The sequence below is a fragment of the Capra hircus genome, chromosome 7, assembly GCF_001704415.2.
Source record: "Capra hircus breed San Clemente chromosome 7, ASM170441v1, whole genome shotgun sequence".
In the NCBI taxonomy this organism is placed as follows: Eukaryota; Metazoa; Chordata; class Mammalia; order Artiodactyla; family Bovidae; genus Capra; species Capra hircus.
The window spans coordinates 88,726,752-88,754,303 of record NC_030814.1 but is presented as its reverse complement, the minus strand read 5'-3'; the positions used below and the strand labels follow the sequence as shown (position 1 = coordinate 88,754,303).

General features: G+C 38.6%; 1 protein-coding gene across 1 annotated transcript in view; it reads right to left on the bottom strand.

Annotated features, from left to right (window-relative positions):
* The window catches only part of RAD50 (RAD50 double strand break repair protein), a 113,426-nt gene that overhangs the window by 61,654 nt on the left and 24,220 nt on the right, over positions 1 to 27,552 (bottom strand). Inside the window, exons 3-5 of the mRNA XM_005682618.3 lie at positions 8,255 to 8,406; positions 4,585 to 4,770; positions 4,046 to 4,250 (exon numbers count right to left, since the gene is read on the bottom strand). Coding sequence (XP_005682675.2) covers positions 4,046 to 4,250; positions 4,585 to 4,770; positions 8,255 to 8,406 — 543 coding nt within the window. The remainder of the gene's footprint in view (positions 1 to 4,045; positions 4,251 to 4,584; positions 4,771 to 8,254; positions 8,407 to 27,552) is intronic.

Below are 27,552 nucleotides of genomic sequence, written 5' to 3'. Positions count from 1 at the left end.
ATGACCTTGGGTCAGGCAAAGATTTCTTAGATAGGAAACAAAAAGCAAAAGCTATAAGAAAATGTTAATTTTGATGAAGTAAAAATCTCCTTGAAAGAAAAGCTATGATCAACCTAGACAGCACATTAAAAAGCAGACATTTTGCTGACAAAGTCCATATAGTCAAAGCTATGGGTTTTCCAGCAGTCATGTATGGACCTGAGAGTTGGACCATAAAGAAGGGTGAGCACCAAAGAATTGATGCTTTTCAACTGTGGGGCTAGAGAAGACTCTTGAAGTCCTTTGGACAGCAAGATCAAATCAGTCACTCCTAAAGGAAATCAACCCTGAATATTCAACTGGAAGGACTGATGCTGAAGTTAAAGCTCCAATACTTTGGTCACCTGAGAAGAGCTGACTCACTGGAGAAGAGCCGACTCACTGGAAAAGACCCTGATGCTGAGAAAGGCTGAGGGCAAAAGGAGATGAGGGCGACAGAGGATGAGATGGCTGGATGGCATCACCAACTCAATGGACATGAATGTGAGCAACCTATGGGAGATAGTGAAGGACAGGGAAGCCTGTCATCCTGCAGTCCGTGGGGTGGCAAAAAGTCGGACAGGACTAAGCGACTGAACAACAACAGCAGCAATCAGACATTTATTGATTGCTAAAATAAAAAATAGTACCATTAAGCCCTGATAAGGATGAAGCACAACTACACTCTTAAAACACTGTTATGAGACTACCAAAGTGACACTCTGAAAAATAGTTTGGCATCTAAGGTAAAACACACACTTAATATTTAACCTAACAACCCACTCTGAGGGAGTTACCCAAAAGAAATGAAAATGCATCTCCAAATAAAGACCTCTACACAGAAGTTTATAGTAGTTTTATTTGTAATAGCTAAAAGCTTAACAACCTAACGTCCACCAACAAAGAACAGATGAACAAACTGCAATGTATCCTTAAAATGGAATATCCTCAGCAATAAGAAGGAATGAACTACTCAAACATGCAACAACATAGATAGATTTTAAAGTATTATGCTAACAGTCAGACACAAAGGCTACATAATGCAAGATTCCACTGATGTAGCATTCTGGAAAAGGCCAAAACACAAAACAAATTAGTGACTACCAAAGGCTGGGAGTGGAGGTAGCAGACTGGCTACAAACAGACTTGAAAGAACTTTTGGGGGTGATGGAAAGTTTCCATATATTGACTGTACTAGTAGCAGTAATACTGCTGTATTCGTTTGTCCAAACTCATCAAATAGTAATTTCAAAAGTGTGGATTTTATTAAAAGTAAATTATATTTTGATAAATCTGACCAAAGGAGAAAAGTATGGGTTTAGGCATCAGAGAGGCCTGGAATTAAATCCTAGGTTTACCCCTTACTTCCAGTATGAATACCTGTTTTTCTTGTCTGAAAAACTTCACAGGGTTACCACGGGGCTTGTATAATATGTTTTAAAGCATTCTGATCAGTGACTGGGCATACAGAAAGTCCTTCATGAATGTGATCATTCATATCAATTGTGGGGAAAAAACTGTATTCAGAAAATATATTGAGCAGTCTAACAAAAAGAACTGGATTAATTCTCAACGGCAACAAACAGGAATACCTCTGTTACTGTAACCGAGGAGTTTCTACTTCTCAGAAACTTGTCGGCTTCCATCAGTGTTTTCACTGTGCTGTAGCAGCAGTACCATTATCTTGGCTGGGGCTTCCCTAGCGGCTCAGTGAAGTCTGCCTGCCAATGTAGGAGGTGTGGGTTTGATCCCTGGGTCAGGAAGATCCTTTGGAAAAGGAAATGACTCACTCCAGTATTCTCGCCTAGGAAATATGGACAGAGGAGCTTGGTGGGCTACAGTCCAAAGGGCTGCAAAAGAGTTGGACACAACCTAACGACTAGACAACAACAAGGATTCTTCATATACTACAGATAAAAGTTACTTGTCACATATGTAACTTGCAAATATTTTCTCCCATTCTGTGTGTGGTCTTTTTGCATTCTTGATGGTATAGTTTGCTGAACAAAAGTTTTTTGTTTTCATGAAGTCCAATGTATCTATTTTCTTTTCGTTTCTCAATTATGCCACAATCACCATCTTCAAGCTCTTAAAGAACCTATGTTTAAACTATATCATTCACATTGCTACAGGTCTTCATTTTACTTCTTTGTAATCCTAACTATCTTTCAAAATATATTCTTTATTTCTCCAACTAGACTACTAGATCATTAAAAACAAAGTCTAAGTCTCTGGCTTCCCTATCCTCAAGAGAACAGGGCTCCAAAATCAATGCGGATGGTGACTGCAGCCACGAAATTAAAAGACACTTGCTCCTTGGAAGAATAGCTATACCAAACCTAGATAGTGTTTTAAAGCAGAGACATCACTTTGCCAACAAAGGTCTGTATAGTCAAAGCTATAGTTTTTCCAGTAGTCACGTATGCATGTGAGAGTTGGTCTGTAAAGAAGGCTAAGCACTGAAGAATGAATGCTTTCGAACTGTGGTGCTGGAGAAGACTCTTCAGAGTCCTTTGAACGTCACGAAGATTAAATCAGTCAATCCTAAAGGAAATCAACCCTGAATATTCACTGGAAGGACTGATGCTGAAACTGAAACTCCAATACTTTGGCCACCTGATGCAAAGATCTGACTCATGGGAAAAAAAAAGCCCCGACGCTGGGAAAAATTGAGGACAAGAGAAGAAGGGGGTGACAGAGGATGAGATGGTTGGATGGTATCACTGACTCAACGGACATGAGCTTGAGCAAACTTAGGGAGATAGTGATGGACAGAGAAGCCTGGCATGCTGCAGTTTATGGGGTCAAAAGAGTTGGACATGACTTAGCGACTGATCAACAACAACAATCCTCAAGAGTACCTAGCACAGTGCTACGCACAAAACAATAAATACTCACTAAAGGATGCATTCATGTCAACAGGCACTGGGACAGAAAACCAAGCTATTTTTAGATTACAATTCAAATATCTATACTAGTATTTATAAGAGAGTTTTAAAAAAACCAAATCAATAATTTAAAAAATTTTAAACTTTCCTCTGCTACTTTAAAAAGCCATTGAAAAAAATGTTTTTTTAGACCAGTAATACCTTAAATGGAAAGGACACTACTGTCGTTCTCTGCACCTGTAGCTCCAAACATAGTATATACCCTGACACACTGGAAACACTTAATGCATGCTTATGAAATGAATGAATAGGATTCTGTTAAAGTCTTGCTTACAAATCACAGAATTCAGAAATCTCACTCATTTGTAAATATATCAACATGCTACACATCAATTTCAAATTTTGCACAATGTCAAGAACATCATACAAATTATAAAAACTGCAAAGAAAGACCTGTTAATTTAAAAATAATCTCTTTTGGACTTCCTTGGGGGTAGAGTGATTGGGAATTCACCTGCCAATGCAGGGGACACAGTCAATCTTTGGTCCAGGAAAATCCCACATGCCACAGAGCAACTAAGCCCACCCACCACAACTACAGAGCCTGTGGTCCAGGGCCTGAGAGCTGCAACTACTAAGCCCACAGCCACAACTACTGAAGCCTACCTGCCCTAGAGCCCATAGTTGGTGAACTACTGAACCGGCATGCTGCAACTACTGAAGCCCATGCACCTACAGCCTGTGCTCAAGAGAAGCGACCACAATGAGAAGCCTGTGCACTGCAACAAAAAGCAGCCCTCACTCACAGCAACTAGAGAGCCTGCAGGCGGCAACAAAGACTCGGCGCACCCGTAAATAAATGAATGATTAAAAATTAATCTTAAGAATACAGAATTGTAAGGTGGAGTCATTACACTGTTAAAAACTAGTGACATGACTCATTTAATGATACTACAAATTTGTTTACTCTCAAATGCAAGATCTTCAGACTGAACACAGACCTAAGACAGAACCCTAACATATAGTCTCTGATCCTTTTTTCAAGAAATACACATACCATTCACAGAAAAATAAGTACTTTTAGGGTAAGAGATAGATAAATGGTGACCTTCTCCTTAGCATACAAGAGATCAAATTACCTTCAATGGATCAAGTTCATTCTCATAGGATTTGACAATTTCCCTCGAGGATGTTAACTGGGCTTCCTTACTAGTAATCTGATCACGAATCTCACAAGCTTTTTCTTTGTTTTGCTTTAGATATTTTAGTTCTGTTTGACATTCTTTTACTTTCTGACCTTGCGTCTGCCGTACCTGCCGAAGTGTTTCCAAGGCTTTTATGTACCTTTGAAGATATTAAATAAAAATCAAATTTCTTGGTAAGCATACTATAGTATATTCAAACAATGGATATTACGCAGTCATTAAGATAACATTTACAGAGTTTTTAATCACTCAGAAAATGCTTATGACATAACAGTAAGTACAAATGTTACATATATTCTGTCAACCAAATGAATAAAGATGCAAAGAAAGAAAACTGAAAGGAAATATGCCCACTGGTTTCCAATGGATAAGTGGTATAATTGCTGACTTTCTGTTTAGAAAAAGAAGCATCCAAATTGCAATTCTGGCTCAATAACTTAATGGACTACAAAATCTAATTATAGGTTACAAACCTTGTTGCTGAAAAAATCTCATCAAACTTTTGCTTCAAAGCCTTTCCTTCACTTAAAGGCCAATTCGAGTCTTCTTGGTGACAGAAAATGACATTATTTAGCACAGATTTGGAAACCCCAAGAGAACTTATCATCTCTCGGTCAATTTCTGCACACTTGGAGCTGAGACTGACCTTTTCACCATGCCTGCAGAAAAGGATAATCAAGAATTTATGTAAAATGGCATTCAATTGTATCTAGTCTGTTACTTAATTAATTCTTTGTGCCCGTACTTACAAAAAAGCCAAAAAAATCCCCCTCATCCATCCCCAGTGGATGGCCTTCTAATACTAAAAAGTACAACTCTCAAATGTTTCAGTATGTAAAAGTGAAATGAAAAAGTATGTAAAACAGGGTGGTAGGGAACAGGTGCTAGAATTGTTTTTTTATGTAGCTGGAAAACATTTATAGGCAGTACATAAAGGAAAATAAACTATCTTCCATCCTCAAAATTTTAAAATACAGAAAAAAAGAGATCAAAAGAATAAAGCATGATGATACACAGCTGACAGGCAAAGGTACTTAAAAAAATATTGACACTGTGTCGATTAGATAAGGGACTGTTTAGTAAAAGACACAATAAAAGGATTGTAAAGGCAAACCTTAGTGATGCCCATCCAAATAAATCCTAGGAAGATTCTTAATCAACAGACCTAAGTTCTAGGGTCACAATGACAAAACAATCAAAACAGAATTGCCTCAGGGCCTTTTAAATAAGTTCCCTATTTCATTACACCTGGGGCCAGGAGCATCCCTAGCCTTGGATTCCAAGTGATTTCTCAGTACCTTTCTTCAGAAGGGTAAACTGACCTTTTTCCTTCAAACCTTCTGTCTTGTATACAGTCAGTAGAGGTAACGTCTGTCTTTACTGTCATTTTTGTATGTATTCTGAAAATGTTACACTGAATGTACTGAAAATGTTTTGTAGGGGGACAGAATGGACAAAGACACATCAGGACGTTGTAGGAGGCTTTCTAACGGGGAGCCAAGGGGGAAAGGATCATGAGCTTGGTTTTGAATATGTTGAAACTGAGGTTTCTTTGGAAGAACTGGGAGAAAATGAAAGAGACAGCTCAGTACATGGGTCTGGAAACAGAGGTCTACTCTAGAGACATTCATGTATGAGTCACCTGCAAATACATATGAATATGTTAGGTAGTCAGAATAGGAAACAGAAGTCCAAAATGGCGGTGGCATACACTCACCTGACAAGTATGTACAAATACAAATGAAAAAGAATGAGAATGTAGAGCAAAAACAGGAGAGGATCCAAGACAGAGCCTATGGAACTCCAAACAACTGACTGGGTAGGATGTGAGTAAGGGAGAGAAAGAGGCAAAAATATTGTGTTATAAAATGGAAGTCTAGAAAAAAATTTTCAAGAAGTGATTAACAGCTACCATTTACTGAGTTGTACACAGACCCTCCAGGACAGTTATATTCTAATTCCTGGAATTTGTAAATACATTAGTTTACATGGCTAAGTGGACAGCTCCTCATCTGACTTTATTTTTGGAAATTGATGTTAAGTGTATTCGATTACAATTTCCAACATTTTAAAATATTTTCAAATTACACATAATAAACTTCACATATTAAAACTGTACAATGGCTTTTACTTTTGAAGTATGCATATAATCGTGACAAACCGTAAAGACAATTAACATATTTATCATCTGCAACATATTCATGTCCCTGTATAATTCTGACCTTCCTCTACCCCAACCCCTACTCTCAGCCAATGACTGATCTTTTTAAACACTACAGATTTACATTTTCAAGAGTTTTATATAAATGGAATAAGTATGTATTCTATTTTGTCTGATTTCTTTGAGATTTTCCATGCTGCTGTATCAACAGATCATTCTGGTTTTTTTTGAACTGCTTAGTAGCATTTCACTGTACCATCTCACTTTAAACAGAGAGATTATCTAGGTGGGCCCAAGGTAATCACAGGGGATTAAATGTGGGAGAGGGAGGCAGAAGAGGAAATAAGGATGATGCGATAACTCTGCTCACTGCTGGAGACTTTCATGATCCAAGGAATGTGGGTGGCCCCTGAAACATGAAAGTGGCAAAGAAACACATGTTCCCTAGGGCTTCCAGAAAGGAACAAAGCCTTACCAACACTTTGATTTTAAGCCAGTGAGATCCGATTTGGACTTCTAAACTATAGAACTATAAGATAAGTTTGCACTGTTTTAAGCCACTAAGTTTGTGATTTGTTGTAACAATCACAGAAAACTAATGTGTCCCAGTGACACATTAAGCATTTTATGTCCTTTACTTCAACCCCTAACACCTTTCTAAGATATCTACAGTGATAATGAAGCCATATTTTACAAATCGGAAAAATAGAGACTCACTGCAAGGTCTATTTGGTAAAGTGAAGTGAAGTCCCTGAGTCGTGTCTGACTCTTTGCGATCCCATGGACTGTAGTCTACCAGGTTTCTCTGTCCATGGGATTTTCCAGGCAAGAGTACTGGAGTGGGTTGCCATTTCCTTCTCTAGGGGATCTTCCTGACCCAGGGATCAAACCCAGGTCTCCTGCATTGCAGGCAGACTCTTTACCCTCTGAACCACCAGGGAAGCTCAACAGCATTATTCTAATTAATACAGAGGTTGTGACAGTTGTGGCTGTTTCAATATAAGAATGGGGCAAGAGAAAGAGTCAGGAGGAAGTGAAGAAATGGAGATAGTGAGTATCAATAACTCTTCTGAAAAAACTGACCATAAAGGGGAAGATGAAGACAGACTGTAACTGAAGTGAAATGAAACCTGAGCTTGCAGGAGAGACCTGAGTGTGTTTAAAAGTCACCGTCTCTAGCACATAATAGGTGCTACACATTATTGGTTAACAGATTATTTAATTAGTTTAACAAATTAATAAATGAAAGGGATAAGATGATAAATAATTTGCTCAATAAGGATAAAGCTTTGAACTCAGGGCAGCCTAATTCCAACATCCAAACCCATTTCAAGATGATACCTGCCCTTAACAGAATGACAGCAGCTGAAAGGGACAACATGCTTCCCTACCTATCTGCTTACCTCATCTTTCCCTACAGACATGATTACTAGCACTTTTCACTCATTCAATCTGTATTTGAGTGATTATGCACCTTCAATTCAGCAACTGTCCATAAATTTACTCAAAGGAATGGACCATTATTACTAAATCTTTAATGGGATCACTCTGTTTAACTGACAAATAGTATCAAATAAAAAATTAAATGATGATAGTGATAAGGCTGTACAGGTGTAGAGGATGAAACTCTACTTTCTGCTCAGTTGTGCTAAGAAACTAAAACAGGTTTAAAGGTAAAGTCTGTTTAAAAATTAATAAGTTCCATTTTTAAAAGATTAAAAAACCAGACTGCAAATCCTTTGGTGTTTTTTTTTTTTTTTTCCCAAGCAAACCTTGTACCAGGTTTTTGGTCCAAATTGTGTATTTTATTAACCTATATGAGTGTATTTCTGTAAGCATAGTTGTGTTGAAATAGTTTAAAAAGCAAAAAAATAATTAATAAGTTCCCTTAAAATAAACTTAAAATGTAGAAGGAAAACATACAGGTTTGTAGACCGAAAGACAAAAAGGATCAGACATTCAAATATAAAATAAACACCTACTTTGTTCTAGTAATGACTCCTTCCAAGGTTTTAAATTCTGTCTTTTTGCTTTTCTGAGTACAAAGCATAGATCTCTGCACAGCCACAAGTTCTCCGTTGACATCACGAAACTGTAGACGAATCTGGGCTCTAACATCTGTTTCTTGAGCAACCTTTGAAGGTAAAAAGAGGAAAATCATGCTACCTTAATAAGAACCAGAATATTACTTCTGAAAAGAAAATATTCAAGCAATTTTACTTATCGAAAATTTTTTAAAATGAGATTATTATATGCAGGACTACAAATAACCAAAGAACACTGAGAAAGAAAAACAGAGCTCCCTGACTTCAGACTATACTATAAAGCTACAGTAATAAAAAAACAGTATATAATGACACAAACACAAACCTATAGATCAAGTGAACAGGCTAGAAAGATCAGAAATAAACCCATGTACCAATGGTCAATTGACCTACAACAATGGAGGCAAGAATATATGATGGAGAAAAGGCAGTCTCTTCAATAAGTGGTACTGGGAAAATTGGTGTGTGACACGTAAAACAATGAGATTAGAACATTCTCTAATACCATGCACAAAAATGAACTCAAATGGAGGAAAGACCTAACTGTATGATCAGATACTATAATACTCTTAGAGGAAAACTGCTGCAGAACAATCTTTGACATAACTCGCAGCAGTATGTTTTTAGGGCTACCTCCTAGACTAATCAAAACAAAAACAAATGGAACCTAATTAAACTTCGATGCTTTTGCAGAGCAAAGGAAACCATAAACAAAAGGAAAATTCATCCCACAGAATGGGAGAAAATATTTGCAAATAATGTGACTGACAAGGGATTAACCTCCAAAATATACAAACAGCTCACATAGCTCACTATCAACAAACCACCCAATCAGAAAATGGACAGAAAATCTAACTAGACATTTCTCCAAAAAAGACATACAGGGGAGTGATCAGAATGGAAGAGTAGTAGGACTTGAAGTTTACCTTCTCCCACAAACATCAAAAATAAATCTACATGTAGAATAATTTTCACAGAGTATCTATTGTAAAGCTGGCAGAAGACCTCAGGCTTCTGAAAGGTTAAGAAAATCTCCACATACCCGGGTAGGAAAAAAGAACAAAAAGAAACAAAGAAAGGAATCAGGATGGGACCTGCACCTGTGGAAGGGAGCCATGAAAGAGGAAAGGTTCCTGCACCCTGTGAACCTCCCTCACTGGCAGGAGATTGGCCAGGACATAAGGGGAGTTTCTGAGTCTCAGAGAAGAATGTGCAGCTCGTTTGCACAGTCAGGCCAGAGGGAAAACTGCACAGATGGTCGGTGCTGCCAACCTGCACTCCCTAGCCTGAGATGCTCTTCTGTTGGTGTGGAAAGGGACTGAGTGCTGACAGGCGGGCTTCAGAGATCGGAACCTAAGAGAACTGCGGTTGGCCCTGCAGAAACAGCCTGGGGAGCGTGGGGCTGGAGCGTGAGCCAGTCTGAGCTCAACTCAAAGGAAGCCTGGGCGACCTTAGAGGCTAGCTGCCATTGTTTAGGGGGTGCAATGAGAAGAGGGGTAGGACCCGATTACAGCCCTTTCCCCAGTGTGTGTACTAGTAGCGGATGGGACACTGCCAGCAGCATGGGCTTCTAGTGCTCTTCAGCCCCCACCACTTCCATTCCAGACACCAAGAATGGTTACAATCCCCCACCACCTCCCTTCCAGAACCCAGAGCAGTCACACCCCCCTGCTGCTGCCTGTGCAGACTCCAGAATAGTCACAGCCACCTCCGTTCCCATCGCATGCCCCAGGGGTGCCCCTGGGCCACCACTGCGAACCTCAGGACTGGGCAATAAGCTCCTGCATCTGCACACTCCCATCAAGGGGATAAAAACCAGTACACACTGAAGAAAGAGGCTCTAGGCATCCATACTAGAAAGTGCCCTCATATCAAATGTATTAATCCTAGACAAGCTACAAAGGGACAACCCCACATATAAACAGCCCTCCAAGGCCATAGTATATAACTAGTTTTCCTAAACTCTTAGTAAGAAAAGTGTAAGTAAAATGAAGAAGCAGAAGAACCATTCTCAATTAAAAGACCAAGAGAAATCCCCCAAAAGAACAATGAAACAGACCTCTTTTAATAAACATCACCTTCAAAAAGGAGGTAATGAAAATACTGAAGGAATTAAGAAAGGCTATCAACAGAAATGCAGACTACTCTAAAAAGAAATAAAGGACTACAAAGAACCAAGAACGATTAGAATATTCATTTGCAGAGATGAAAGCTGAGCTAAAACCAATGAGCAGCATAATAAACAATGCAGAATAATGAATAAGTGACCTGGAAGATAAAATAATGGAAATCACTCCATCAGGACAGCAGACAGAAAGCCAAATGAAAAAAATGAAAGCAATATAAGAGACCTGTGGGATAGTAAAAGGCATGCAAATCCACCAGTAAGATGGCTACCAGAAGGGGGTTTAAAATCATCTGAAGTAATCATGGCTGAAAACTTCCCAAACCTGTAAAAGCAAACAGATATCCTGCTCTGTCCATGGGATTCTCAAGGCAAGAATACAAGAGTGGGTTGTCATGCTCTCCTCCAGGGGATCTTCCCAACCCAGAGACTGAACTGACATCTCCTCTGACTCTTGCACTGCAGGTGGATTCTTTACCCACTGAGCCATCTGGGAAGCCCTAACAGGAAGCACTGCTGCTGCTGCTAAGTCGCTTCAGTTGTGTCCAACCCTGTGCGACCCCATAGACGGCAGCCCACCAGGCTCCCCCGTCCCTGGGATTCTCCAGGCAAGAACACTGGAGTGGGTTGCCATTTCCTTCTCCAATGCATGAAAGTGAAAAGTGAAAGTGAAGTCACTTGTTCGAGTCTGACTCAACGACCCCATGGACTGCACCCTTCCAGGCTCCTCCGCCCATGGGATTTTCCAGGCAAGAGTACTGGAGTGGGGTGCCATTGCCTTCTCCAACAGGAAGCACAGGAGGTCCCAAATAAGATAAACCCAAACAGATCTATACTAAGACATATTATATAAAATTGGCAAAAGTTAAAGAGAAAATTCTTAAGGCAGAAAGAAAAAAACAAAGATTTAATTATAAGGACCCCTCATAAGGCTGCTGTCTCTGGGGTCACACAGAGTCGGACACGACTGAAGTGACTTAGCAGCAACAGCAGCAGCAGGTTTATCACCTCCCTGCACAGAAACATTACAGGCCAGAAGGGAGTGGCAAGATATACTCAAAGTCCTGAAAGGGAAAAATTCACAACCCAGAATACTCTACCCAGCAAGACTATAATTTAGAAAAGAAGAAGAGATAAAGAATTTCTCAGACAGGCATAAACTAAAAGAACACAGCACTACGAAACCTATCTTATAAGAAATATTGAAAGATCTTCTCTAAATCTTTAAAGAAAAGAAGAATCTATAAGAGAAAATCAAAACTGGAATGTAAATCACTTAAATCATTACACATATAAAAAAATTAAAAACACTTCTATTAAAGTGATGATAACACAATGAAGAACAAAAGGATGGACATGAAGATGTCAAACAGGACATCAAAATCATAACACGTGGAGGAGGAAAGTGAGAAAATGTAGTTTTCTTCCTAGAATGTCTTTCAGCCTATATGACTACCAGTCTAAGAGAAATACATAAGGAAGGGGTTGACATACTTGAAAAACAGGGTATCCACAAATCAAAAAACATAAAATAGATTCACAAAACCCCAAAAGAACATCAGTATAATAAAAAAAAAAAAATCATCAAAGCACAACAGGAAAAACAAAAAGAAAGGAACAAAGAAGAAACATAAAATCAAGAGGAAAATGCGGTTTAAAATGGCAATAAATACATATCTATCAATAATTACCTTAAGTGTCAATGGACTAAATGCTCTAATCAAAAGACAGAGTGGCAGATTGGATTAAAAAAAAAAACAAGAGCCTACACTATACCTAAAGATAACCACTTCAGGCCAAAGGACACACATAGATTCAAAGTGAGAGGATGGAAAAAGATATTTCATGTGAACAGAAATGACAAAAAAGCAGGGATTACAACACTTGTATCAGACAAAGAAGAATTTAAAACAAAGGCCGCAGGACTTGCCTTGTAGACCACGGGTTAAAAACTCATACGCCAATGCAGAGGACAAGGGTTTGATCCCTGGAATGGGAAGACCACACAGGCCGCAAGGCAGGTAAGCCTATGTGCACTACAAATGCTGAGTCTGCAGCTCTAGAGCAGAGGCTCTTCACGCTGAATGAGAAGCCAGTACACCGCAACTGGAGAGGAGCCGCTGCCCGCCTTAAACAGAGAAAGCCCCCACACAGCAGTGAAGACCCAGCATGTCCAAAGAGAAATAAATGCGTATGATTCAATTCCTTTTAAAAAGGGGCCATAAAGAAGATAAAGAAAGATACTATACAACGACAAAAGGGTCAATCCAAGAAAAGGATTTCACACAACATATATGCACCTAAGATACAAGCATCCAAATACACAAATACTAACACACATACAGGAAGAAACTGACAGGAATACAACAATAAGAGACTATCCACCACACTCTCATCAATGAACAGATCTTCCAGACAGACTCAGTAAGGAAACAAAAATCCTAAATGATACAATAAACCATTTAGGCATAAATTATATTTTCAGAACATAAGAGTACAGAAATCATCTCAAGCACCTTTTCTGACCACAACAGCATGAGACTAGGAATCAACCACAGAAAAAGAAATGAGAAAAAAAAACAATTACTGGAGATTAAACAGCATGCTACTAAAAAACCAATGGGTCAATGATGAAATTAAAAAGGAAATTTCACAATACCTTGAGACAAATGACAATGAAAACACAACCACGCAAAATCTCTGGAATGCAGCAAAAGTGGTTCTTAGAGGGAAGTCCATACTGATACATTCCTTCCTCAAAACCAAGAAAAACCTCAAACAAACAACCTAAACTACCACTTTAAGAAATCAGAAGAAAAAAAAGGAAAAGAAAACCTAAAATCATCCAAAAGAAGGAAATAATAAAGATATGAAAGAAAAAGAGTAAAATCCAAATTTTTTTTTAAATATGAGGAAAAAAAAAATCAATAAAACAAAGACCTGGTTCTTTGAAAGGATAGACAAGACTGACAAACCTCTGGTCAGCCTGATCAGGAAGAATAGAGAATCCAAATCAACAAAATAAGAAATGACAAAGGAGATGTAACAACTGATACTGCAGAAATACAAAAAAACCTAAGGGAATACTATGAACAATTACATGGCGGCAAATTCAACAACCTAAAAGAAATGGACAAGTTTCTAGAACATATACTCCACCAAAATTGAATCAAGAAGAAATAGATCAATCACTAGAAGCAAAACAGAATCTGTTATTAAAAAGTACTCTATACAGCTTCCTTGGTGGCTCAGAGGTAAAGAATCTGCCTGCCAATAAAGGAGACGGGCTCAATCCTTGGTCCAGGAAGATGCCACCCGCTGAGGAGCAACTAAGGCTGAGCACCACAACTAGTGAGCCACAACACTGCAACCATAGAGTAGCCCCCACTCACTGCAACTAGAGAGAAGCCCAAGCAGCAACAATAATAAATAAAATTATTTTTAAAACGAAAAAGCACTCTACAAAAGTCCAGGAACAGATAGCTTCACAGGAGAATTCTATCAAACATATACAGAACTTACACTGATCCTCTGCCAACAAATGGAAGAGCAGGAAACACTCTCAACCCTGATACAGAAACCAGACAAAGACACCATCAAAAAGAAAATTACAGACCAACATCTTTGGTTTCAGAGAAGGCAATGGCACCCCACTCCAGTACTCTTGCCTGGAAAATCCCAGGGACAGGGGAGCCTGGTGGGCTGCCGTCTATATGGATGCAAAAATTCTCAACAAAATATTAGCAAACGGAATCCAACAACACATAAAAAATAGCACACACCACAATCAAGTGGGATTCATCCTAAGTTTATAAGGTTGGTTCAACAAAAGCAAATCAATCAACGTGATAGAAGACACAAAGAAAAGAAAAGACAAAAACCACATGATCTTCTCAATAGATGCAGAGAAAAACATCTGACAAAAAGCAACATCCATTTATGATAAAAAGTCTTACCAGACTGGATATAGAGGGAACACATCTCAAGACAGTAAAAGCTATTCATGACAAACCCACAGTTAATACAATACTCAGTGGTGAAAAGCTGAAAGTCTTCCTGCTAACATCTGGAATGAGACAAGGATGCTCACTCTCATCTCTTTCATTCAATATCTTAGAGGAAAACCTAGCCATGGCTTATCAGTAAGACAAGAAAAAGGGAGGGGGGTATCCAAATTGGAAGGAAAGAGGTAGAACTGCCACTGTATGCAGATGATATGATATTATATATAGGAAACACTTTGGCATTGCCCTTCTCTGGGACTGGAATGAAAACTGACCTTTTCCCATCCTGGAAAGGTTATGCTCAAAATCCTTCAAGCTAGGACTCTTCAGTACATCAACTGAGAACTTCCAGATATACAAACTGGATTTAGAAAAGGCAGAGAAACCAGAGATCAGATCACCAACATTTAGTGGGTCACAGAGAAAGCAAGGGAATTCCAGAAAAACACCTACTTCATTGACTACACTAAAGCTTTTGACTGGATCACAACCAACTATGGAAAATTCCTAAAGAGATAGGAATACCAGACCACCTTAACTGTCTCCTGAGAAACCTGTACACCTGTACACTCCTGAGAAACCTGTCAAGAAGCAACAGTTAGAACTAGACATGGAACAATGAACTGGTTCAAAATTGGGAAAGGAGTACAAGGCTGTATATTGTCACCTTGCTTATTTAACTCATATGCAGAGTAGTACATCATGGGAAATACAGGGCTGGATGAATCACAAGCTGGAATCAAGACTGCCAGGAGATATATCAACAATCGCAGATACACACATGATACCACTCTAATGGCAGAAAGTGAAGAAGAACTAAAGAGCCTCTTGATAAGCGGACTTAAAACTCAACATTCAAAAAACTAGGATCATGGCATCTGGTTCCATCACTTCATGACAAACAGAAGGGGAAAAAGCAGAAGCAATGACAGATTTTATTATTCCTGGGCTCCAAAATCACTGTGGATGTTGACTGCACCCATGAAATTAAAAGAGGCTTGATCCTTGGAAGGAAAGCTATAACAAACCTAAACAGTGTATTAAAAGCAGAGACATAACTTTGTTGACAAAGATCCATATAGTCAAAGCTATGGTTTTTCCAGTAATCATGTATGGATGTGAGAGTTGGACCATAAAGAAGGCTGAGTGCTAAAGAATTAATGCTTTCAAATTGTGGGGCTGGAGAAGACTCTTGAGACTCTCTTGGAATGCAAGGAGATCAAACCCTGAAGGAAATCAACCCTGAATATTCATTGGAAGGATTGATGCTTGAGGTTCCAATATTTTGGTCCCCTGATGCAAAGAGCCGACTCATTGGAAAAGACCCTGATGCTGGGAGAGATGGAAGACCAAAGGAGAAGGGGGTGGCAGAGGATGAGATGGTTAGATAGCATCACCAACTCAGTGACCATGAATCTGAACAAACTCCAAGAGATAGTGATGGACAGGGGAGCCTGGCATGCTGCACTCCATGAGGCTGCAAAGAGTTGGATACGACTGAGCAATAACAGTAGCATAGAAAACCCTAAAGACTCACACAGAAGAACTAGAAAAAGAGTCCAGCAAGGCAGCAAGATATAAGATTAACAGACAGAAATCGGCTGCATTTCTTTACACCAACAATGAAATCTCAGAAAGAAAACTGGAAAAGAAAATACTTTTTAAAATTGCAATCTCAAAAATAAAATACTTAAGACATAAGCTTCATTGAAGAAGTGAAAGGAAATTAGTAAAGAAAACTGAGGTTCTGGTCAAGATGGTGGAATAGAAGGACGTGTGCTCATCTCGAGAGCAGCAAAACTGTAACTATCTGCTGAATAACCATTGACAGGAGGTCGCTGGAACCCACCAAAAAAGGATACCCCACGGCCAAAGACAAAGAAGAAACTGCAGGAAGACAGGAGGAGGGCCGCAATCACAATAAGATGAAATTCTATACCTACTGGGTGGGTGACCCACAAACTGAAGAACAATAATACCAAAGAAGTTCTCCCACTGTTGTGAAGGTTCTGAACTCCACATCAGGCTTCACAGCCTGGGGATCTGACAAAGGGACTGGGAATCCCCAGAGAATCTAACTTTGAAGGCCAGTGGAATTTGATTACTAGACTCCTACAGGACTAGGACTACAAGCTGGAATCAAGATTGCCGGGAGAAATATCAATAACCTCAGATATGCAGATGACACCACCCTTATGGCAGAAAATGAAGAGGAACTAAAAAAGCCTCTTGATGAAAATGAAAAGCGGAGAGTGAAAAAGTTGGCTTAAAGCTCAACATTCAAAAAACCAAGATCATGGCATCCAGTCTCATCACTTCATGGGAAACAGATGGGGAAACAGTGGAAACAGTGTCAGACTTTATTTTTTCGGCTCCAAAATCAATGCAGATGGTGACTGCAGCCATGAAATTAAAAGACGCTTACTCCTTGGAAGAAAAGTTAGGACCAACCTAGATAGTATATTCAAAAGCAGAGACATTACTTTGCCGACTAAGGGCTGTCTAGTCAAGGCTATGGTTTTTCCTGTGGTCATGTATGGATGTGAGAGTTGGACTGTGAAGAAGGCTGAGCGCCGAAGAATTGATGCTTTTGAACTGTGGTGTTGGAGAAGACTTGTGAGAGTCCCTTGGACCGCAAGGAGATCCAACCAGCCCATTCTAAAGGAGATCAGCCCTGGGATTTCTTTGGAAGGAATGACGCTAAAGCTGAAACTCCAGTACTTTGGCCACCTCATGCGAAGAGTTGACTCATTGGAAAAGACTCTGATGCTGGGAGGGATTGAGGGCAGGAGAAGAAGGGGACGACCGAGGATGAGATGGCTGGATGGCATCACGGACTCGATGGACGTGAGTCTGAGTGAACTCTGGGAGTTGGTGATGGACAGGGAGGCCTGGTGTGTGGCGATTCATGGGGTCGCAGAGTCAGACACGACTGAGCGACCGAACTGAACTGAACAGGACTAGGGTAAACAGAGACTCCAGTCTTGGAGAGCACAAACTCTTGTGCCCACCAAGACCCAGAGGAAAGGAGCACAGTCTCCCCACAGGAGACTGAACCAAAACTACCTATTAGTGTTGGAGGGTCTCCTGTGGAGGCATGGGTAGGCAAGGGCTCACAGTAGGGAAGGGAGCACTGGCAGCAGCAGTCCGAGAAGGTCCCCCTTGGGAGTAAGCCCTCTTAGAGGCCACTATTAACCCTACCACAGAGCCCACAGACCCCAGGACTGGGTAGCCTCAGGCCAAACAACTATGAGGGAGGTTTGAGTGCAACCCCACCAGACAAGTGGATTAAAGCTCTACTGAGCAAGGTCCTGCCCACCAGGGCAAGACCCAGTTTTTTTCTACCACCAGTCCCTCCCATAGCAAGCTTAAACAAGCCTCTCAGCCTCCTCCATCAGAGAACTGACAGAAGAAACAGGAAGAAGCGCAGTCCCCACAACAGTGAAAACAAAAACCACATTACAGAAAGTTTTATCAGGATGAAAAAGCAGAAAGTTATGTCCCAGATGAAGGGACAAGATAGAATCCCAGATAAACAACTGAATGAAGTGGAGACAGACAACCCTCCAGAAAAAGCATTTAGAATGATAGTAAAGATGACCCAGGATCTTGGGAAAACAATGGAGAAGATGCAAATGTTTACCAATGACTTACAAGAACTAAAGAACAAACAGAGATGAATAATATACTAGAAGGAATCAATAGCAGAATAACTGAGGCAGAAGAACAGACAAATGACCTAGAGGACAGAACGGTGGAAGTCACTGCCACAGAAAAGAATATAGGAAAAAAAGAACGAAAAGAAATGAAGTCAGCCTAAGAGACCTATGGGACAACATTAAGTGCATCAACATTTGCATTACAGAGGTTCCAGAAGAAGAGAGATAGAAAGCACCTGAGAAAATATTTGAAGAGATAACAGCTGAAAACTGAGGAAATAGTCAACCAAGTCCCCTAAGCAGAGCCTCAGGCAGGACAGACCCAAGGAAGAACACACCAAGGCACATAGTAATCAAACTGACAAAAGTTAAAGACAAAAATAAAATATTAAAAGCAGTAAGGAAAAAAACTGCAAATAACATACAAGGGAACTCCCATCAGGGAACTCTCAACTGAAACTCTACAAGCTAGAAGGGAATGACATGAAAAGGAAAGAACCTACAACCAAGAATACTCCACCCAGCAAGATTCTCATTCAGATTTGACGGAGAAATTATAGTCTTTCCAGACAAGCAAAAGTTAAAAGGAGCTTCTCTAGGCAGGAAAACAAGAGAAGGAAAAGACCTACAGAAAACAAATCTAAAACAATTAAGAAAATGGTAAAAGGATCATAATATTGATAATTACCTTAAATGTAAATGGATTAAATGCACCAACCAAATGACACAGACTGGCTGGGCAGGTCGAAACATGTGCATGTGTGCACTTCCACTTACCACACCACTCTGCGTGGCCCCTCAAACTGTATGTGACTATTTTATATTGCTGATTAATCATGTTCCCATTATGGCTTGCCACCGTAATTATCTTTTTTTTTTTTTTGGGTCTGGCTATTGATTGTGAAAACTGATAAATATCTTTTACTATTGTGATCATGTAACTATTACTGCCTTAATACCACTGCATCGTGATTGGTCAACAGAAAAATAACAGAATTAAGTATCATCAAAACTACTGTTTAGTTGAAAAATCTGTAATTGCTTTTTAAAATCGAGATGCATATCAGAATCATCTTTGAATTTTTTGAAAAATACAAATGCCCAGATATTGGGGGTTTTTTGGCCAGAGCTCCAGATATATTTCTAATATGCAACCATATTTAAACATAACTGGACTATATGATGATCTTTTACTTTTATCTAGTTTCACTTTTTCTACTACATATTCAGTGCTCCTATCTCATTTAGTTTATATTTTCCAATTTCTCCATCTTTTTTTTTTGGATGTTCTTTCTCAAAACTTTATCAAGCATAGTAGAAAAGCTTTTGTATATATATAAATAATATATATTATACATATTTTAGAAAACTTACGACTGTTTCTCTAACTAAAACATTTATGATATTTTTATTCCACTTGTTTGACTTACAAATAGAATGCTAGATTTCCAATTAAAAAAAAATAGATATGCAACAAGCAACAAAGGTTTAGTGGATAGCACAGGTCACTATAGTCAACATTTTTTAATAACCTATAACATTCAGAAAACGAAGATCATGGCATCCAGTCCCATCACTTCATGGGAAACAGATGTGGAAACAGTGTCAGACTTTATTTTGGGGGGCTCCAAAATCACTGCAGATGGTGACTGCAGCCATGAAATTAAAAGACGCTTACTCCTTGGAAGAAAAGTTAGGACCAACCTAGATAGCATATTCAAAAGCAGAGACATTACTTTGCCGACTAAGGGCCGGCTAGTCAAGGCTATGGTTTTTCCTGTGGTCATGTATGGATGTGAGAGTTGGGACTGTGAAGAAGGCTGAGCACCAAAGAATTGATGCTTTTGAACTGTGGTGTTGGAGAAGACTCTTGAGAGTCCTTTGGACTGCAAGGGGATCCAACCAGTCCATTCTGAAGGAGATCAACCCTGGGATTTCTTTGGAAGGAATGATGCTAAAGCTGAAGCTCCAGTACTTTGGCCACCTCATGCAGAGTTGACTCATTGGAAAAGACTGATGCTGGGAGGGATTGGAGGCAGGAGGAGAAGGGGACGACAGAGGATGAGATGGCTGGATGGCATCACCGACTCGATGGATGTGAGTCTGAGTGAACTCCGGGAGTTGGTGATGGACAGGAAGGCCTGGCATGCTGCAATTCATGGGGTCGCAAAGAGTCGGACACGACTGAGCGACTGAACTGAACTGAATGGAAAATAATTTCAAAACTAACATTTGTGTATATGTATAACTGAATCACCTTACTGTGCATCTGAAACATTAAGTCAACTATACTTCAATAAAATATATATATTAAGAAAAAAAAAAAGGCAAACTGAAGATGATGCAGAGAAATGGAAAGCTACCCCAAGCTCTTGGCCTGGAAGAACTATTATTATTAAAATGTTCACACTACCCAAAGCAATCTACAGATTTAAGGCAATCCCTATCAAATTACCCATGACATTTTTCATAGAACTAGAATAAGTTATTCTAAAATTCATATGGAACCATTAAAGACTAGTATTGCCAAAGCAATCCTGAAGAACAAAGCAGGAGGCATAACCCTCCTAGATAGCAGACAACACCAACAAAACTACATAATCAAAACAGTGTGGTATTGGCACAAAAACAGACGTGGATCAATGGAATGGAATAAGACAGCACAGAAAAATCCACACAACTATGGTCAATTCATTGACAAGACAAGAATTTACAACATGAAAAAGACAATCTCTTCAGCAAGTGGTGTGGGCAAAATTGTAGAGGCACATGTAAAGGAATGAACTTAGAACACACATTCTCACTATACACAAAAATAAACTCGAAATGGCTTAAAGACTTAAATATAAGACATGACACCATAAGACTTCTAGAAGAGAACATCAGCAAAAACATTCTCTGACATAAATCGTACCAATGTTTTCTTAGGTCAGTTTCCCAAGGCAACAGAAATAAAAGCAAAAAAAAAAACAAATGGGACCTAGTCAAACTTACAAGCTTTTGCATAGCAAAAGAAACCATAAACAAAATGAAAAGACAACCTACAGAATGAGAGAAAATATCTGCAAACAGTGTGATCAAGGGCTAATTTCCAAAATATACAAACAACTCATACAACTCAACAACAGGAAAAACAACCCCATCAAAAAATGGGCAGAAGACCTAAAAAGACATTTCTCCAAAAAAGACATACAGATGGCCAACAGGCATGTGAAAGATGCTCAACACTGCTAATTATTAGAGAAATGCAAATCAAAAGTTCAAGGATGTAGCACCTCACACTGGTCAGAATGGACATCATCAAAAAGTCTATAACCAATAAATGCTGGAGAGGGTGAAGAGAAAAGGGAAAACTCCTACACTGTTGGTGGGAATTTAAATTAGTACAGCCACTATGGAGAGCAGTGTTGAAGTTCCTTAAAAAACTAAAAACAGAACTACCATATTATACACCAATCCCATTCCTGGGCATATACCCAGAGAAAACCATGATTCAGAGGGATACATGTACCCCAGTGTTCACTGTAGCGCCATTTATAATAGCCATGACATGGAAGCAACCTAAACGTCCATCAGCAGAACCAATAAGGAAGGTGTGGTAATATACACAATGGAGTATTAATCAGCCATTAAAAAAAAAAGAATGAAATAATGCCATTTGGAGCAACATGGATGGACCTAGAGATCATCATGCTAAGTGAGACAAAGAAAAATACGATGGCACTTAGATATGAAATCTAAAAAAATCTTACTTATAAAACAGAAAAATATGAATCACTTATATATGAAATCTAAAAAAATCTTACTTATAAAACAAAAATATGAATCACATATATGAAATCTAAAAAAATCTTACTTATAAAACAGAAAAATATGATATCACATATGAAATCTAAAAAAATCTTACTTATAAAACAGAAAAATATGAATCACTTATATATGAAATCTAAAAAAATCTTACTTATAAAACAAAAATATGAATCACTTATATATGAAATCTAAAAAAATCTTACTTATAAAACAGAAAAATATGATATCACATATGAAATCTAAAAAAATCTTACTTATAAAACAGAAAAATATGAATCACTTATATATGAAATCTAAAAAAATCTTACTTATAAAACAGAAAGAGTCAGAGTTCAAAAACAAACTTATAGTTACCAATGGGGAAAGGATAGGGGTGGGGGATAATTATGACGTTGAGATTAACAGACTTACTATATATAAAATACAGGACTTCCCCGTAGGTCAAATGGTAAAGAATTTGCCTGCAACACAGGAGACCAGGGTTTGATCCCTAGGTCAGGAAGATCCTCTGGAGAAGGGAATGGCAATGCACTCCAGTATTCTTGCCTGGAGAATCCCATGGACAGAGAAGCCTGGCAGGCTACAGGTTCGTGGGGTCACAAAGAGTCAGACACAACTGAACAACTAACACACACACACATACAAAATATGCAATCAGCAAGGACCTACTGTAATATAAGAGCCTCTAATCAATATTCTGTAATAATCTACCCAGGAAAGGAACCTGGGGAAAAAGAAAAAGGCGTATGTATTGTATAAGAGAATCATTTTGCTATACACCTGAAACTAACACAACATTGGAAATCAACTATACCTCAATATGAAATTTAAAATGTTTTAAGTAAATTAAGGGACTTCTCTAGTTGGTCCACTGGCTAAAACTCTGTACTCCCAATGCTGGGGGCTCAGGTTTGATCCCTGGTCAGGGAACTAGATCACATGCCACAGCTAAGAATATGAGTGTTGCAACAACACAACAAAAAATCCTGCATGCCACAACTAAGACCCAGCGGAACCACATAAATAAATTTGAATAAAATTTTAAGTAAATTAAAAAAATACATGCATGAGGAAAAGTACAGTTTAATTTACCAGAACTGTATTATCTACCTCCATTATTTTTCAAATAAATGAATTTTATCTTTTTAAGAACCAAGTGTTTGTTTTTAATATTTTAAAAAACAATCACAAGCTTACAGAAAAACAGAAATACAGTATATATGACGACTTTTCCACTCAAACCACCTGAGAATGAATTGCTGATCTGACATCCAAACACCAGTATTTCCTACAAAACAAGGGCATTTTTTACTGTAAAAATCAGGAAATTGAGAATAATACATTATTACCATATGGTCCTCAGTTCCCATTTAATTTTGCCAACTGTCCCAATATGTCCTTTACAATAACAGGATCCAGTTCAGAATTACACATTATGTTATGCATTATTCAAAATTACACATCGTTATCATGTCTCTTTAGTTCCTTTCAATCTGGAACAGTTCCTCAGATTTTCCCTGACTTTCATGACTGGTAATTTTAAAAATTACTGAACATTATTTTATAGACTGTCTCCCCAAATTTATATTTTTCTAATATTTCTTCAGGACTAGAATCACATTATGCATCTTTACAGCAATATCGGGCTTCCCTGGTGGCTCCGATAGATGGTAGAGCATCTGCCCACAATGCAGGAGACCTGGGTTCCCCTGGAGAAGGAAATGGCAACCCACTGCAGTACTCTTGCCAGGAAAATTCCATGGACTGAGGAGCCTGATGGGCTACTATCCATGGGGTCGCAAAGAGTCAGACACAACTCAGCGACTTCACTTTTCTACAGCAGTATCACAGAAGTAATGATATATTTCTTACATTGCATCTGATCAGATGGGCACTATTTCAATTTGTATCATTATAGAGAATGTTACCTTCTATCTCCTGGTACAGGTGGTATCTGCCAGGCTTCTCCATCATATTATTTATTTTTTTACTTTGCTGTCAATATTTGGGAAACAGATACACTGAGACTGTGTAATGTCTCATATCTCATCAAGCTTTTCCTTCATCAGTTTTAGCACCTCTATTGTTTCTTGTATGAATTATTACTGTGATAGCTTTCAAAGAATACTTTTCTAACTCCATTATTCCTCCTGTATTTATTGGCTAAGATTCTACTATAAGGAAGGGATTTATCCTTCACACCTGCCCCACACCCACCCCCCTGCAAATGCCACCTTGTTTTTCATTTTTAAAATATCACTATGGACTAACACATTCTTCTCTTGGGCTCTGACTCCACATCAGGAGTTTGTGGATGCTCTCCTCCTATTACTAAATTCTGGACCTCTGTCATAGTATATTATCTTTATGTATATAATGCTGAATTTGACTTGCTAATATTTTGTTATGGATCTCTGCATTTGTGAGAGTTACTCATCTCTAGTTTTCTTGTAATGCCTTTGTCTAGTTTTTGGTAACACAGTAACCACCTTCATAAAATGAGTTGGGACATATTTCCTTTGCCTTTTCTCTGAAAACAGTTCGTGTGGAATTGACACTATTTCTTCCTAAAATGATTTTTACAATTCACCAGTAAAATTATCAGAACCTGAAACTCTTGTTGTGAAGATTTTCAGTTTCTTCAGTAGGTATATTTTTTGAGTAAACTTTGGTAGTTTATCTTCTTAAAAGAATTTGTTCATTTCATCTAAGTTGCTGAATTTACTGGCATAAACCTCCTAGCAATACTCCCTTATTACCTATATGTCTGTAGGATTCACAGTGATATTGTCTCTTTCATTCCTAATATTGGTAATTTGTGTCTTATTTATCACTTTGCTTAGAGGTTTATTCATTCTATTGATTAAAAAAAGAAAAGAACCACATTCTGCTTTCACTGGTTCTATTGTCTCTGTATTCTATATCACTGATTTTGCTCTTATCTTTATTTAATTTCTCTTTTTCACTTATTTTGAATTTAATTAGCTCTTCTCTTCCAAGTTTCTTAAGATAAAGGCTCAAGTCATTAATTCTAGGCATTTTTTTCTTTTCTAATATAAACATGTTATCCTATAAAATTTTAACCATTACTCACCTGCAGTCCACAAATATATACATGGTATGCTTTCATTTTATTTAAAGTATTTTTCAAATTACTTTCATGATTCCTTTTTTGACCCATGGATTATTGAGAAATGTACTGTCTAATTTTCAAGTATCTGGAGATTTTTTCTTATTGATTTCTAGTTTAATTCTAGAGTGGTCAGAGAATACATTCTGTATGACTTCAATCCTTTGCAACTTATTTACACTTGTTTTACAGTTCAGAATATTTGTGAATGTTTTAGAGTAATTAAAAATAATGTGTACCCTAGGCAAGCCCTGTAGACTCACTGCAGACTCACCAGGAGCAGGAGTGGATGTTGTGAGCATCAGCTGTGGGTGAGGATAGTGCTGCTGTACATGGCAGAGATCAAGCCCTGAGCCTTTGGAGTGGGAGCACTGACTCTAAGACCCTAGACTGCCAGAGAACTAATCCTAGTAGTGTTAGTGTCAGTCACTCAGTCGTGTCCGACCCTTTGTGACTCCGTGGACCGTAGCCCGCCAGGCTCCTTTGTCCATGGGATTCTCCAGGCAAGAGTACTAGAGTGGGTTGCCATTCCCTTCTCCAGGGGATCTTCCTGACCCAGGAATCAAACCTGGGTCTCCTGCATTACAGGCAGATCCTTTACCATCTGAGCTACAGGGAAACCCAAATAGTGAGAACTCACATAAAGGAAACCACTAGAATACAAGACCCAGCATCATCCAACCACCAATATCACCCTGTGCAGGACGCCTCATCTAAACAAACAAAACAAAAATACAAACCCAATCATCAGCAGACAGGATTACCACCTCACTCAGCCTTGCCCATCAGAGGAAAAACAAACAAAAACTCAGCACAAATCTCACTCTATAAGAAGCTTACACAAACCACTGGTACAACCTTAGGAAGGCAGAAACCAAAAGAAAGAATTCAACCTTGAAGCCTGGGAAAAGGAGACCTCAAGCACAATAAGTTAAAAAATAATAATAATGAAAAGGCAGAGAAATACTACATAAATGAAGGAACAAACTAGAAACACAGAAGTCCAAATAAATGAAGAGGAAACAGGCAAACTACCTGAAAACGAATTCAGAATAATAATAGTAAATATGATCAAAAACCTTGAAAGCAAAATGCAAGAACCAATTAACAAAGACCCAGAAGAATTAAACAATAAACATGCAACGACAACACAATTACTGAAATTAAAAATACTCTCAACTCTAGAAGGAACCAATACCAGAATATTTGAAGCAGAAGAATGAATCAGTGACCTGGAAGATAAAATGCTGGAAATAATTCCTGAAGAGCAGAATAAAGTAAAAAGAATGAAAAGCATTGAGGATAGTCTGAGAGACCTCTGGGACAATATCAAATGCACCAACATTCTAATTATAGGGGTCCCAGAAGAAGAGCAATGACACCCCACTCCAGTACTCTTGCCTGGAAAATCCCATGGATGGAGGAGCCTGGTAGGCTGCAGTCCATGGGGTCACCAAGAGTCGGACACAACTGAGCGACTTCACTTTCACTTTTCACTTTCATACACTGGAGAAAGAAATGGCAACCCACTCCAGTGTTCTTGCTTGGAGAATCCCAGGGACAGGGACGCCTGGTGGGCTGCCATCTATGGGGTCGCACAGAGTCGGACACGACTGAAGTGACTTAGCAGTAGCAGTAGCAGAAGAGAAGAAGAAAGGGTATGAGAAAATTTTTGAAGAGATTATAGTTGAAAATTTCCCCAACATGGAAAAGGAAATAGTCAATCAAGTCCAAGAGGCACAAAGAGTCCCATACAGGATAAACCCAAGGAGAAACACCCCAAGACACATACTAATCAAACTAACAAAATCTAAACACAAAGAATATTAAATACAACAAGGGAGACGCCAACAAGTAACATACAAAGGAAACCTCATACGCTTAACAGGTGATAAGGGAGTGGCAGGATATATTTAAAGTACTGAAAAGGAAAAATCTACAACCAAGATTACTGTACCCGGCAAGGATCTCATACAAAATTAATGAAGAAATCAGAAGCTTTTCAGACAAGCGAAAGTTAAGAGAATCCAGTACCACCAAACCAGCTTTAAAACAAATGTTAAATGGACTTATACAGTCAAGAAATACAAGAGTTAAAAAACAGATCTACAAAATCAACCCCAAACAATTAAGATAATGGCAATAGGAATGTATATATCAATAATTACTTTAAATGTAAACAGATTAAATGCTCCAAAGAAAAGACAAACTGGCTGAATGGATACAAAAACAAGATGCATATATACACTGTCTAAATGGCAACCCATTCCAGTACTCTTGCCTGGAAAATTCCATGGATGGAGAAGCCTGGTAGGCTACAGTCCATGGAGTCGCAAAGAGTCGAATACGGCTGAACAACTTCACTTCACAAGAAACCACTTCAGACCTAAAGACATATATATACTGAAAGTAAGAGGACGGAAAAATATATTCCATGCAGATGGGAAGCAAAAGAAAGCTGGAGTAGAAATTCTCATATCAAAATAGACCTTAACATAAAGATTACA